The sequence below is a fragment of the Raphanus sativus genome, chromosome 3 (assembly GCF_000801105.2).
Source record: "Raphanus sativus cultivar WK10039 chromosome 3, ASM80110v3, whole genome shotgun sequence".
Taxonomy (NCBI): domain Eukaryota; kingdom Viridiplantae; phylum Streptophyta; class Magnoliopsida; order Brassicales; family Brassicaceae; genus Raphanus; species Raphanus sativus.
Window position 1 is genome coordinate 8,940,126 of NC_079513.1, and position 11,331 is coordinate 8,951,456.

Consider the following 11,331-nt stretch of genomic DNA (forward strand, 5'->3'; position numbering starts at 1 on the left):
AGTATTTCCTTAATTGAAAGAGTCTAAAAGCGCATTAATTTATGTTGATTTGTGTTCATGCTAAATATTTTTTTTTTCTTTTTAAATAATTATTAGATTTATAAAAGTAATTGGAATGTATATAAAGAGTATGTAATGTAGATTCGTTTATCATTCAATGATTTAATCATAACAATGGAAGAGTCTTCTGGGATTTTCAACTTCCTTTTGTGGATTAGAACAAGAATCTGGTCGGAGAAGGAAAAAGAAACTGAAATCCCGTCGGCGAGAATTGGCGCGGCTCAGAAAGAAGGGCTTTTAAGTGAAACGTCGCCTTCACAAGAAAAAATAAAAACTTTTTGGGTTATGAGTCGTCTCTATAAATTCACAGCTTCTCTCTGACTTTCTAAAAGCACTCAAAGTCTTTCTCACTCATTAATCTTCTCTCTCTCTCTCTTCCACCAAGCTACATAGCCCGCAGCAACAACAGCAGGTACTCACTCTCTCTCCCTCTCTTCATCACTCTTTCATCGTATCCGAGTTTCTGATGATCGGTTGAAAAAGTACAGTTTCTGATTTCTCCGTGTCCGAACACGTTGACTTTTTACTCTCTCTCCTCTTTTATTCAGACAGATTTTTTAAAAGTCTTCTGTCTCTTTACTTCTACCACGACCCAATCTGATAGATTCCGCTTGGGGGGGGGGGGGGGGTCTGAATCTGATTATAACCTCGAGAAAACTATTGGTTCCTCGTAAAACGGTCGGTTCATGATTCCTAGTCCTAAACTCCAAAAAAAAAGTTTTCCCGAGAAACTTGTCAGAAAAATAATGTATTTTTTTTTTTCATTTCTAAACTTTACCTTAAGGATTCTCTAATACATAAAGAGAATAAAGTTTTTTTTTGAACTTTGCTTAAAGTTTCTTCTTTCATTATATTATCTCTCTCTAGCTATCTGCAAATCTGTCAGAATCTTTGCCGTCTTTTTGCTAAATATGAGAATCTAATACAGCTTTTTCTCCAGCTATTTTTAATGAAATGATTGCCACTCTTGCTCACTTTTTCTAGATTCAAGATGTTGGAGAAAAAGTGTGAGACTTTCAACATGAACAGAGTCATCGACGAGTTCGAGGAAATGACTAGAGACGCTGATCAAGTCCAGAAACAAACCCTTAGAGACATTCTACACAAGAACCAATCCGCCGTCTACTTACGAAACTTTGGTATCAATGGAAACACAACAGACCCTGAAGCTTTCAAAGCATTGATTCCATTAGTTACTGATCTTGACTTGGAGCCTTACATCAAAAGAATGGTGGATGGTGACACTTCTCCTATTCTCACATCCCGTCCCGTTCCAGCCATTTCCTTGAGGTTTTATAAATATATGATATGATTATGTTTCTTAGAGATTAGTGAATGAATCTGAATATTTATTTCTCTGTTGTAATCAATAGCTCTGGAACTAGTCAAGGCCGTCCAAAGTTTGTTCCTTTCACTGATGAGTTAATGGAGAACACATTACAACTCTTTCGTACTGCTTTTGCCTTCAGAAACAGGTACACTTTTCCTCTGTTTCATCCATTTACACACGAACGGAGTTAAACAACTATTAACTCTGTTCGTTATTTAACAGAGTTTTTACATATTACTATTAACAACACATTAAATCACTATTATAAAAGCATCATATTTTGAAATTATCAATTTCTAATAAATTTTAATCTATAGTAATTCAATAAACTCAATTAACTTTTTTCGAAATTTATAATTTCTACATAGAGAACATTAAAAAAAATCTGAACCTTTATGAAACAATTTTTTTTCTGAAAAACGTCTATTTTAGTGGAAAGGAGGAAGTACTAACTTTGTTCTGACTTTAAAACTTGGTGATGATTCATTTTATACAGAGACTTCCCTATTGATGACAATGGGAGAGCTTTGCAGTTTATCTTCAGCAGCAAGCAATACATATCAACAGGAGGTGTCCCTGTCGGAACAGCAACGACAAACGTTTACAGGAACCCTAACTTCAAAGCAGGGATGAAGTCTATACAATCACTTTGTTGTAGTCCCGACGAAGTTATCTTCAGTCCTGATGTTCATCAAGCTTTGTATTGTCATCTCTTATCCGGAATCCTCTTCAGGGACCAAGTGCAATACGTCTTTGCCTCCTTCGCTCACGGTCTTGTCCACGCGTTCAGAACCTTTGAACAGCTTTGGGAAGAGATCGTTACCGATATAGAAGACGGTGTCTTAAGCAGCCGTATCACAGTCCCATCGGTACGTACCGCAATGGCCAAGCTGCTCAGAGCTCCTAACCCTGAGCTGGCCGATACGATCCGCGCCAAGTGTACGAGTTTGAGCAACTGGTATGGGTTGATTCCTGCACTGTTCCCGAACTCTAAGTATGTTTATGGGATCATGACTGGCTCTATGGAGCCGTATGTGAAGAAGCTGAGACATTACGCTGGTGAGCTACCTCTTGTGAGTCATGACTACGGTAGCTCTGAAGGATGGATTGCTGCTAACGTTACACCGAGACTGTCACCAGAGGAAGCTACGTTTGCTGTGGTTCCGAATCTTGGTTATTTCGAGTTTCTTCCCGTGTCTGAAACAGAGGAAGCAAAGGAGAAACCGGTTGGTTTAACTGAAGTCAAGATAGGACAAGAGTACGAGGTTGTAATAACAAACTACGCAGGGTTGTATCGGTACCGACTCGGAGACGTGGTAAAGATCGTCGGTTTCTACAACAACACTCCCCAGCTCAAGTTTATATGCAGGAGGAACCTGATACTCTCCATCAACATCGACAAGAACACTGAACGGGACCTTCAGATGTCTGTTGAATCGGCAGCAAAGAGACTAGCAGAAGAAAAGATCGAAGTCATTGACTTCTCAAGCCATGTTGACGTCTCGACGGAGCCAGGACATTACGTTATATACTGGGAGATTTCAGGTGAAACAGATGATGATGTTCTTCAAAATTGTTGCAACTGTTTAGACAAAGGGTTCATCGATGAGGGTTATATGAGTTCAAGAAAGTGCAAAACTATCGGAGCTTTGGAGCTGAGAGTTGTCCAGAAGGGAACTTTTAGGAAGGTTCAGGAACATTTTCTTGGGCTTGGTTCATCGGCTGGGCAGTTTAAGATGCCGAGATGTGTGAAGCCAAGTAATGTTAAGGTTCTGCAAATTCTGTGTGACAATGCGGTGAGTAGGTTCTTTAGCACGGCTTTTGAATGAAGTTGTGAAATAAAAAAAAGTGGGTTTATGCTGTTTATTGTCTTTATTGTCAAATATAGTTTACTTTTGTTATTTAATTCAGCATAAGGAAAAAACCTTTAAAAATTATAAATAGAAATATGTATCACATTGGTTGTACTTTGCATTTTGTGCAATCAATGTTTGGGAAGATAAATATATTCTTGATGTGACATTATTTTATTTAAAAAAATTCAAGATTCAAATCTGATTGTAGCCGTAGATACGGAAAATAAATACGGATAACAGAATAAAATCCTGGATATAGTGTTTCATTATATATTCCTTCCGTTTTTTTATTATAAATCGTTTTAGAATTATGCACATAGATTAAGAAAATCATTAATTTCTTAGATTTTCTAGACAAAACATCATTAATTGTTTATCTGATCACAATTCAACTAATACAGAAATAGAAGATATTTTATCATTGGTTATACAGAATTAAATGTTAATAAATTTTACATAAAAAACTGAAAATGACTTATAATTTGGAACAAATGTACTTCTCTAAAACGACTTATATTAAAACACGGAGGGAGTACTTCTTTTGTTTTCATTGTATACAAGGAACCAAAAATATTATTGTCGAGTGAATATAGAGCTAGACATCTAATCAGGCCCGGCTTAATAATTCCAAAGACCCTGAGCTAAGAAAAATAAAAAGGCCCTAAATTTTTTATTTTGCTAAATAAAAGCTATAACTTTTTTATTTTATTCTTGTTTGCTAAATAAGGGCCCTAATTTTACTATGGATTTATAAAATAACTTTTATTCTTATGCAGAATAAATTAAGTTGGACCCAAGTAAGGAAAGAAAAGAAAAATATATGGACCCTTTTCACTAGCTAAATTTTTGCAAAATATTTTGGACCCTGTGCATATGTGCCTCCAGCACATGCACAAAGCAGGCACTGCATCTAATATATGATGTTATAATTAATCACGTATAAGAAAGAACCAATAATCATTTAAACGATAAGAGTCATTGGTGTGAGTTTGTCTCAGCAGTTATACGTGATTATGACATCATTCGTGGGGACCTAGTAATGTCGATATCTAAAAGCAAATGGTTGGTAATAACTTAATAAGTGGACTAACACTATGTAAATCTTGAAAGTAACTTTTCCATAAATAGAACTCTCTAAGACATTTGTCTTTAACGTATCTTATAAGAATCACAAAAAGTATGCATGGTCATAGTGACAATTTTTTTTGGTGGTTCAACCTTTTGTTAAAAAACAAAACAATGTAAATAAAATTTTATGATAAAAATCGAACCGAGTGTAGAATGACTACTAAACACTCTTTAAGCACTAGACCCACAGTTGGTTGATATCATAGTGACAAGTTGGTAGCAAGAAGATGATGTAGCTACTTGTTATTGGACAACGTACGACGCACACAGGTTCATTGCATGCCACTTTTTCACACCGAACTCTTTACTTTTAATTGCATTAAGTTTTCAGCAACTGATTGTAATTAATACTATAACTCCACTAATAGAAAGATCAAAAGTGGAATATGGCGTGAATAAAAATGTTCTAATTTTGAAACAAGTACAAAAGGAAAATGATAGCTGGAAATTATTGTAACATATAAACAGGGACAAATTGACCAACCACATATTGTAAAATTGAGTAGTGAATTTGCTATTAAGTAAATAAATACATTTATGAATTAATGAATAATATTTTTTATACTAAAAAGAGAATATCCTAGCAATTATTACTACACGGAAAAACACACTATCTTATCTGGTCAACTCAGAGTCGCTATATAACAACAAACTTCGAGCGAGACACAAATCTAAAGAAAAAGAAGAAGAAAGTGTTAGAAATGAACATAGAGAAGCTCTTCAGTCTTTCAGTTATGGCAAATGCAAGACTCCATGGAAGTTATAACTCACAAGACACAGTGTTGTTACCAGAGACGATGAGTGATGGTTGTGATCAGAGAGTCTGGGACAGTGGGAGTCCTCTCTACGATACGTACGAGCTCGTCTCTTTTGCTCACATAATCGAACGTAGACTACTGCCTTTCTCTCCTCTCATTAGGCCGTCTAGTTTGAGCCTGCGATCTCTGATGGATAAAGATAAAGATGATTATTCCTCTGCTTCCAAGACGACCACAAGTTGTATTCAACGGAGGAAACATTGGTGGAGTAGAAAGAAGAATGAGAAAAGGAAGAAAGACATCAAAAAGAAGAAGAAGAAGAAGAAGAAGAAGAAGATATCTGCTTGTATTTCACGCTGGAGTTCGTCTTACAAGAACTTGTTTGTCTAATATGTAACCAATTGTTTTTTTTCTTGAAGCTGTTTATCTGATGAAAAGAGGTTTACTAGGTTGTCTTGAAAAAATATATGTTATTTTATGATTCTTTCTTGATCAGTTAAAATGGTAAAAGATGGCAAGAATATTTTTCAGTCTCTTTTATTAACAGCCTTTCATTGAGGTAGAGTTGTAGATGAAGATACCGGTGAGGAGGTCGATACTCTTGTGTAAGTTTTCACAAAGCCTACAAACATATTTATTTTGCCTTACGTTTCAAAGCCCGTGTATCTGAGTTCATTGTCAAGTTTGATAAGCTAAAACGTGGGTTGGGGATGAGAGTTCAAAGGAGAGCTGCATGAAGGAATCTCAAGAAATGTTCATGAGAGACTCCCTCACTGTGTTGTTTATTCTCTGTACATCCCAGTTAGACTACTATCCTAGCATTCTAAGTTATAAAACTCTGTTCTTGCTCTACAGAGCCTTATGAGTCAAATGTTAAGAATGAATGAGAATGTGCAAAAAGTGAGATATTATTATTGGCAATAAGAGTCCAAAAACACCAAAGAGGATCTGTGAATTCGAAAAAAGCTTACAAAAGCATTATTGAGAGCTTACACTGCATGAACTAAAATCACACTACAAATTTCATTTGTAGCATCTTCTCCCCAATCTTTTCCATTTTCACTTGTTTGATGAGACATTCTTCTTTTGTTCCCCTTTCGTGACCTGATCATAGGGTATTAAAAAAAAAATCGACTCCAAATTAAATCTTTGGATCAATATGATACCAAAAGATAAAAAGAAGAAGCCTTGACATGGCATTTAAAATGGCTTACAAGTAGAAAATCAAAACTTTAAAGCTTCTAGATTCAAACAAAATAAAGGGGAAAGGGATCATTGATCCACCAACTAAACCTAGGCAGAAGACAAAATTTCAATCAAAAGGACGTTCAAGCAGATCTCAAAAGGTCAATTACTAACTAATCAAATGTATTTGCGATTCGAATAAGATCAAAGGAGAAACGCAAAACATGCGAATTTTCGAATAAACAAATTAAAATAAGGAACAAATCAATCAAAATCAAAGATATAGATCTAACGATTCAATTAAGAGACGAAGAAGCAAATTACGTTCTGTACGAGGATGCCGACAGCGATGGCGGCAACTACGGCTCCTCCGAGTATAACCGGTGGACCGGACAGCAGACTCCACTTTCGGTAGATCATTTTCTTCTTCTTCTTCTTCGCAACTTTTTTTTTGTTTGTTGTGGTCTTCTCCGGCTCTCTCTCTCTCTCTCTCTCTCTCTCTCTCTCCAGACTTCTCCCGATGATATCGACTCAAATCTCTGTTAAGTTGTTATTGGGCTGTTAAGTTGTTATTGGGCTAAAAGGTCCATTACTCGTCGTTCCTTTTTTTTTTTACCAGAAGTTGAAACGAAGCATTGATTTGAAACCTCGGAATCTCAAATGATGATATATGAACCATATCAGTTTGACAAAAAAAAAAACCATATCAATTTTTACAAATGCTAATAAATAAAAACCTTATACTAAAATCATTTCTTTATTGATTTGTGTCATCAAAAATTTACATTGGTACAAGACAGGAGAGAGAAACGTGCTCCATCTTTTCTCTTGATTTAGCCGGCGTTCATATTTCCAATCTGACCGGCGTTGACGGGCTCTCTTAGCCGTAACGTCGGTCGGATCTTGCTATTCAGATATTTTCTTGTTTTGATTTCTTTTTTCTCTCTCGTTGTTAGCTGTTTTTTTGTTTCCGGCGACGCGCTGTTCCTTTTAGCAGTCGTCCGGCTCTGGTTCTGGCGTCGTCATTTTCTCCTTCGCTGACGGCGGCCGGCTTTAGCTTCCGACTTCAACCTTTACCCTGCAAGGTGCTGTTCGGCTCTGTGCGTTTCGAGAGATGGATGCATTTGTTTGTGGTCTCCGGTTTTAATGTTTGGGGTTCTTGGGGTCAGATGAGATCTCGATTCATTCGGTGAAGCTCTCCGACATTTGGAAGATGAATCTGACATTTGGCTTCGATCTAGGATGAGATTTTGATTTAGATCGATAGATGCTCTCCTTTGGAAGAAGTGTTGGTAATGGAGTGAGATGCGGTGTTGATGCATGCTTGATACCACTCAAATTACCATAAGGAGTGATTTTTACTCTCATCAAAAGAGGTCAAGTTGTAATACTTAGGGATCGAATCCACAAGGAGCTTAGGCACACACTGGATCTAATAGCTATGATTAAGGTAGGCTAACAGTAAATAAATTATAAAGCAGTAAATGAATATGATAAAGCAGTAAATAAAACAGTAAACAAGATGAACAATATAATTGTTCAGCTTGGCAAGGAGCTGTTTGATGGAAGGATGATAGCTAGATCTAGGGTTTCTATTCAGGAATGAAGATTATAATCTCTATAAATGCTTTAATAAGTTGCTTGCATGATACTATAGATCTCAGCCGCTTAACATATGTGAATGAATCACTGGTTAAAATATCTAGATCTCTGGCCACACCTTTCGCATGATGACACAGAAAAAGAGTCGGTCGATATCCTTTTGAGATATCGAGCGATACACCTTTCGCAGCGCCGATCGATTCACCTGTCGGGATATCGATCGACGGCTTCTAAATCTGCCTAGGCGCGAACCGAATATGACCGCGAGGTCTCAAGGAGGAACTGTCGTTCTTCTCAACGGGAAACATGCATCGCTCAAATGGATAATTCAAGATAATCTAAGATCCTAGTGATCTATGTTCTAGTTAGCTAATCTAGAACAAGCATAGAGTTCAATCCAATTAATGAATATCACAACTTAGCAAGTATAGTTTTGGGCTAATCCCACAAACCTATCTGAACCATAGATCTAACAGGTGGATCTATTCAGACATGATAGTTGTCACAGAAATCATAGATGAATAGATGAAAAGCAATAGATAAATAATCCAAAAGCAAAGTAGTTCCAGGAGGACTCTCAAGGAGTTCCTCCCTTCTCTCCTAAGAGAAACAATGAAAGCGTAAAGAGCGTCTAAAGCGTAGCCGTCAACAATAGCTTAGATATAACATAAATAGGGTTTCTGGTCGTCAAGGGTATTTTGGTAACTTTGTGGTGATTCCTGGGCTTCAGTCGGTCATAAAATATACTCAGCCCACATTCTGATGTCCCTGTCGATCGACATGCACTCTGTTGCATCGATCGACATATAATCCTCTTCTCGGCAGCTTCCTCTCGCGAGGCAAACTGACCACTCTTCAGTAAATCGGGCGTAACTTCCGCTACAGGATACGGATTGACCTCAAACCGGTGGCATTGGAAAGCTAACTCAAAGCTCTATCTTGTGTCAAAAGATGGGCGAAATCTAACGGTGGGAAGGTCTCCATCGAGAGCTAAACATCTGAAACATATGTGCAGTCCTGCACTGCGAAAGACTCCAAAAGACACCAAAACCACCATATATCTCCAAATCGTCCCTGAACCTGTAAATACTCTAAATAGACTCCAATACATAGTAAATAATATATAAAACACTTATATACCATGGATAAAAATGAGTAAAATCCATGGTATATCAATGCTCCTAGAATGGCTGGTGAGGCGTCGTACTGGCTTCAGCGGTGGACAGACGGCTGTTTTGGGCGGTCACGCAAGTAAGGTGACGCCGCACAGATTAGGTTAAGAGAGATGGAGTCATGATATTCCGGTGTGGCCCGGTGATCGGAGTTGGAATCTCCGGTGGGGCGAGAAACGACGGAAATGCTTTGGTCTTCGTGTGACCCTCGAACGCGGAGATGGTGACACGTGTACGTGCTTCCCCCAAATCTGAGCTGCGAGGCGGCCATTCTCATTTCGCGTTAGTTTGCTAGGGTTTTCTCAATTTGGGTCTGAAGCCCAATTGAGAGTGTTGGTTTATTATCCAGTTTGTCAGTTTTGTAATGGTTGTTTGTAATTGGGCTTAGGCCTCTACTTTATATAAAATATCTAGTTGGAAAAAAAAAATTAATTTGTGTCATCAAGTGCCATCAAACTTCATTGGAAATTCACACAAAACTAAAGCCCAATCTCACCAAATACTAATCTAAACCCTGAAACTACAGGATCCACGCCTGACCAGATTTACTTGCACCATGTTGAAGATCTTGTAATCTTTCCTTCCATAATCTTGCATAGTTGCCTAATAAATCGCACTCTCTCCGAGATTTCAAACCTAGATTTGAGAAAATCTGCAATAAATTGCATAGTATGGAAATCGAACCCCAGACCTAGATGTAGAAACATTTAGACATTGCTTCCACAATCACCATCTATACTTACTCCCACTATAAACATTACATTCGCCAATTCAAATGTCACGACCACAGGTCCTGTCCTAAATCGATAATATTGTCCAACGAAGAGAAATACGAATCCACATCTCCCCAATCCTCAACAGCAGCTGGAGCTGTTACAATCTCGCTGGTCATCCCAGACCCTGATGTTGTTGTCGTTGCAGGTGACAGATTTTCCTGGAAAATGTTGCTTTTCCAACCACCACCGTCCTCAATCTCATGGTTCGAGAAAGAATACGTCTTGAAAATGCCCTTCTTGTACTCAACATCTTCAAGACTTATCATCACTTGTTCTATTCTCTTCGGCTTTTTAGTGTCTTCTCGTTGCTCTCTTAAACCCACTCTGCTTCCTTCTTCCAACATCGAAACAGAGAAGCTCGCGGCCGTCGTCTTTGGTGATGTACTGTTGTTGTTACAAGTGTGGTTCCCAACATACTTCACTTCGAAAATCGAAGGATCTTTGTCGGATCTCTGGACTTGCTTCACTGCTAGACACTTCTGCGTGAATCGATTTGTGCATCTGAAGTATCCTCTGTAATAATAACAGAAACAGAGACGTACTTTAGCAAATGCACAGAACACACAACAAAGTTGAAAACTTTGAACTTTAGATGAATTCTTCTTCTTACCTAGGATTTGAAGATCCATGAATCTCTTTTTGCCCGTATTTTCTCCAGCAATATCCATCATCAATTTCTTGTCCTTTTCCGACAAAAACCTTAACATCCTCTGTCTTCTTGTCCGATTCTTTTCTGCAAACCAGAAGATTCAGACACATGAGTTCTCTTCTCAAACTGATGAAACACAGACAAAGAATCAGTCTTTTAAGCTCCAATCTACCTCTTTTTAGACACGTTTTTAGAACCCTTGTCTTCGATCTCTCGGCTTCTCTTCAGGATGTTCTTGTCGTCTTGCTTGAAGCTCAACATGAGAATGGCATTCTGGTAGATGCGGAGGATCTCAGAGATCATGACCTTGCTGGATTCAGTTGAAGAAGTGTGTTTGAGATTGTTAATCAGCCGTTTGGTAAGCTCTCTCCCTTGTTCCAGTTCGTTGATCACAATTTTCTCTTCCATCGCCATTATATTGAAGACCCTTTTTTTAGAATTCTCTGTCTGTTCTTTTTGAGAGAGTTCGATGAAATATGAGTTTCGTGTGTTTGTGTCTATGTGTGTTTTGGTATTTATAATGATGAGAAGAATCTTATCTATGGTGGATACATGTCCTTCCTTGTGCTTAGACCATAAGTTTGTCTTTTTTGTTATTATTTTTCTTTAATTTCTTTTTGTTTTAAACTTAGAGAATAAGAAGTTGGGTGGAAAAAAAAAAGTTGGGCGGAAAAGAGAAGGATCTTGGAGGGAAATTGACGAAAACGTAACAACTATTATTTTCCTCTCTTTCTCTTAATACCACTACAAAATACTATATAAAATTGTTAAAGACAAATGTATTACTCATATTCTATAAAAATGTCTGGTTTTGT

General features: G+C 37.6%; 3 protein-coding genes and 1 long non-coding RNA gene across 5 annotated transcripts; 2 read left to right on the top strand and 2 right to left on the bottom strand.

Annotated features, from left to right (window-relative positions):
- Nucleotides 1-225: 225 nt before the first annotated feature.
- Nucleotides 226-3,357, top strand: LOC108844539 (jasmonoyl--L-amino acid synthetase JAR1-like). 2 transcript variants are annotated; one of them, XM_057004486.1, is made up of 4 exons: nucleotides 226-472; nucleotides 1,045-1,350; nucleotides 1,434-1,535; nucleotides 1,887-3,357. In XM_057004486.1, exons 2-4 carry the CDS (start codon nucleotides 1,052-1,054, stop codon nucleotides 3,217-3,219), a joined length of 1,734 nt encoding a protein of 577 aa, XP_056860466.1. In that variant the 5' UTR covers nucleotides 226-472; nucleotides 1,045-1,051; the 3' UTR covers nucleotides 3,220-3,357. The 2 variants fall into 2 exon arrangements, with proteins under 2 accessions (XP_056860466.1, XP_056860467.1); XM_057004487.1 differs by lacking the exon at nucleotides 226-472 and adding an exon at nucleotides 503-738.
- Nucleotides 3,358-5,068: 1,711 nt separating this feature from the next.
- On the top strand, nucleotides 5,069-5,620 carry LOC130510159 (uncharacterized). The gene has a single exon (XM_057006526.1). The coding sequence runs from the start codon at nucleotides 5,076-5,078 to the stop codon at nucleotides 5,520-5,522; it is 447 nt and encodes a 148-aa protein (XP_056862506.1). The 5' UTR covers nucleotides 5,069-5,075; the 3' UTR covers nucleotides 5,523-5,620.
- Nucleotides 5,621-6,022: 402 nt separating this feature from the next.
- Nucleotides 6,023-6,970, bottom strand: LOC108845941 (uncharacterized). The gene is made up of 2 exons (XR_008943846.1): nucleotides 6,642-6,970; nucleotides 6,023-6,236 (listed from the first exon to the last, which is right to left on the bottom strand). It is a non-coding gene; the product is annotated as an uncharacterized LOC108845941 (long non-coding RNA).
- Nucleotides 6,971-9,498: 2,528 nt separating this feature from the next.
- LOC108832970 (probable WRKY transcription factor 46) lies at nucleotides 9,499-11,016 on the bottom strand. The gene is made up of 3 exons (XM_018606419.2): nucleotides 10,689-11,016; nucleotides 10,478-10,600; nucleotides 9,499-10,380 (listed from the first exon to the last, which is right to left on the bottom strand). The coding sequence occupies exons 1-3, from the start codon at nucleotides 10,928-10,930 to the stop codon at nucleotides 9,870-9,872; spliced, it is 876 nt and encodes a 291-aa protein (XP_018461921.1). The 5' UTR covers nucleotides 10,931-11,016; the 3' UTR covers nucleotides 9,499-9,869.
- Nucleotides 11,017-11,331: the final 315 nt, after the last annotated feature.

Bases quoted from the DNA above. Each gene is read 5' to 3' on its own strand.
- LOC108844539 (XM_057004486.1), top strand. From the start codon at position 1,052: ATGTTGGAGAAAAAGTGTGAGACTTTCAACATGAACAGAGTCATCGAC. The intron at 1,351-1,433 runs GTTTTATAAATA...TGTAATCAATAG, and splicing joins GTTCCAGCCATTTCCTTGAG to CTCTGGAACTAGTCAAGGCC. The intron at 1,536-1,886 runs GTACACTTTTCC...CATTTTATACAG, and splicing joins GCTTTTGCCTTCAGAAACAG to AGACTTCCCTATTGATGACA.
- LOC130510159 (XM_057006526.1), top strand. From the start codon at position 5,076: ATGAACATAGAGAAGCTCTTCAGTCTTTCAGTTATGGCAAATGCAAGA.
- LOC108832970 (XM_018606419.2), bottom strand. From the start codon at position 10,930: ATGGCGATGGAAGAGAAAATTGTGATCAACGAACTGGAACAAGGGAGA. The intron at 10,601-10,688 runs GTAGATTGGAGC...TCTGGTTTGCAG, and splicing joins AAAAACGTGTCTAAAAAGAG to AAAAGAATCGGACAAGAAGA. The intron at 10,381-10,477 runs GTAAGAAGAAGA...TTATTATTACAG, and splicing joins CATGGATCTTCAAATCCTAG to AGGATACTTCAGATGCACAA.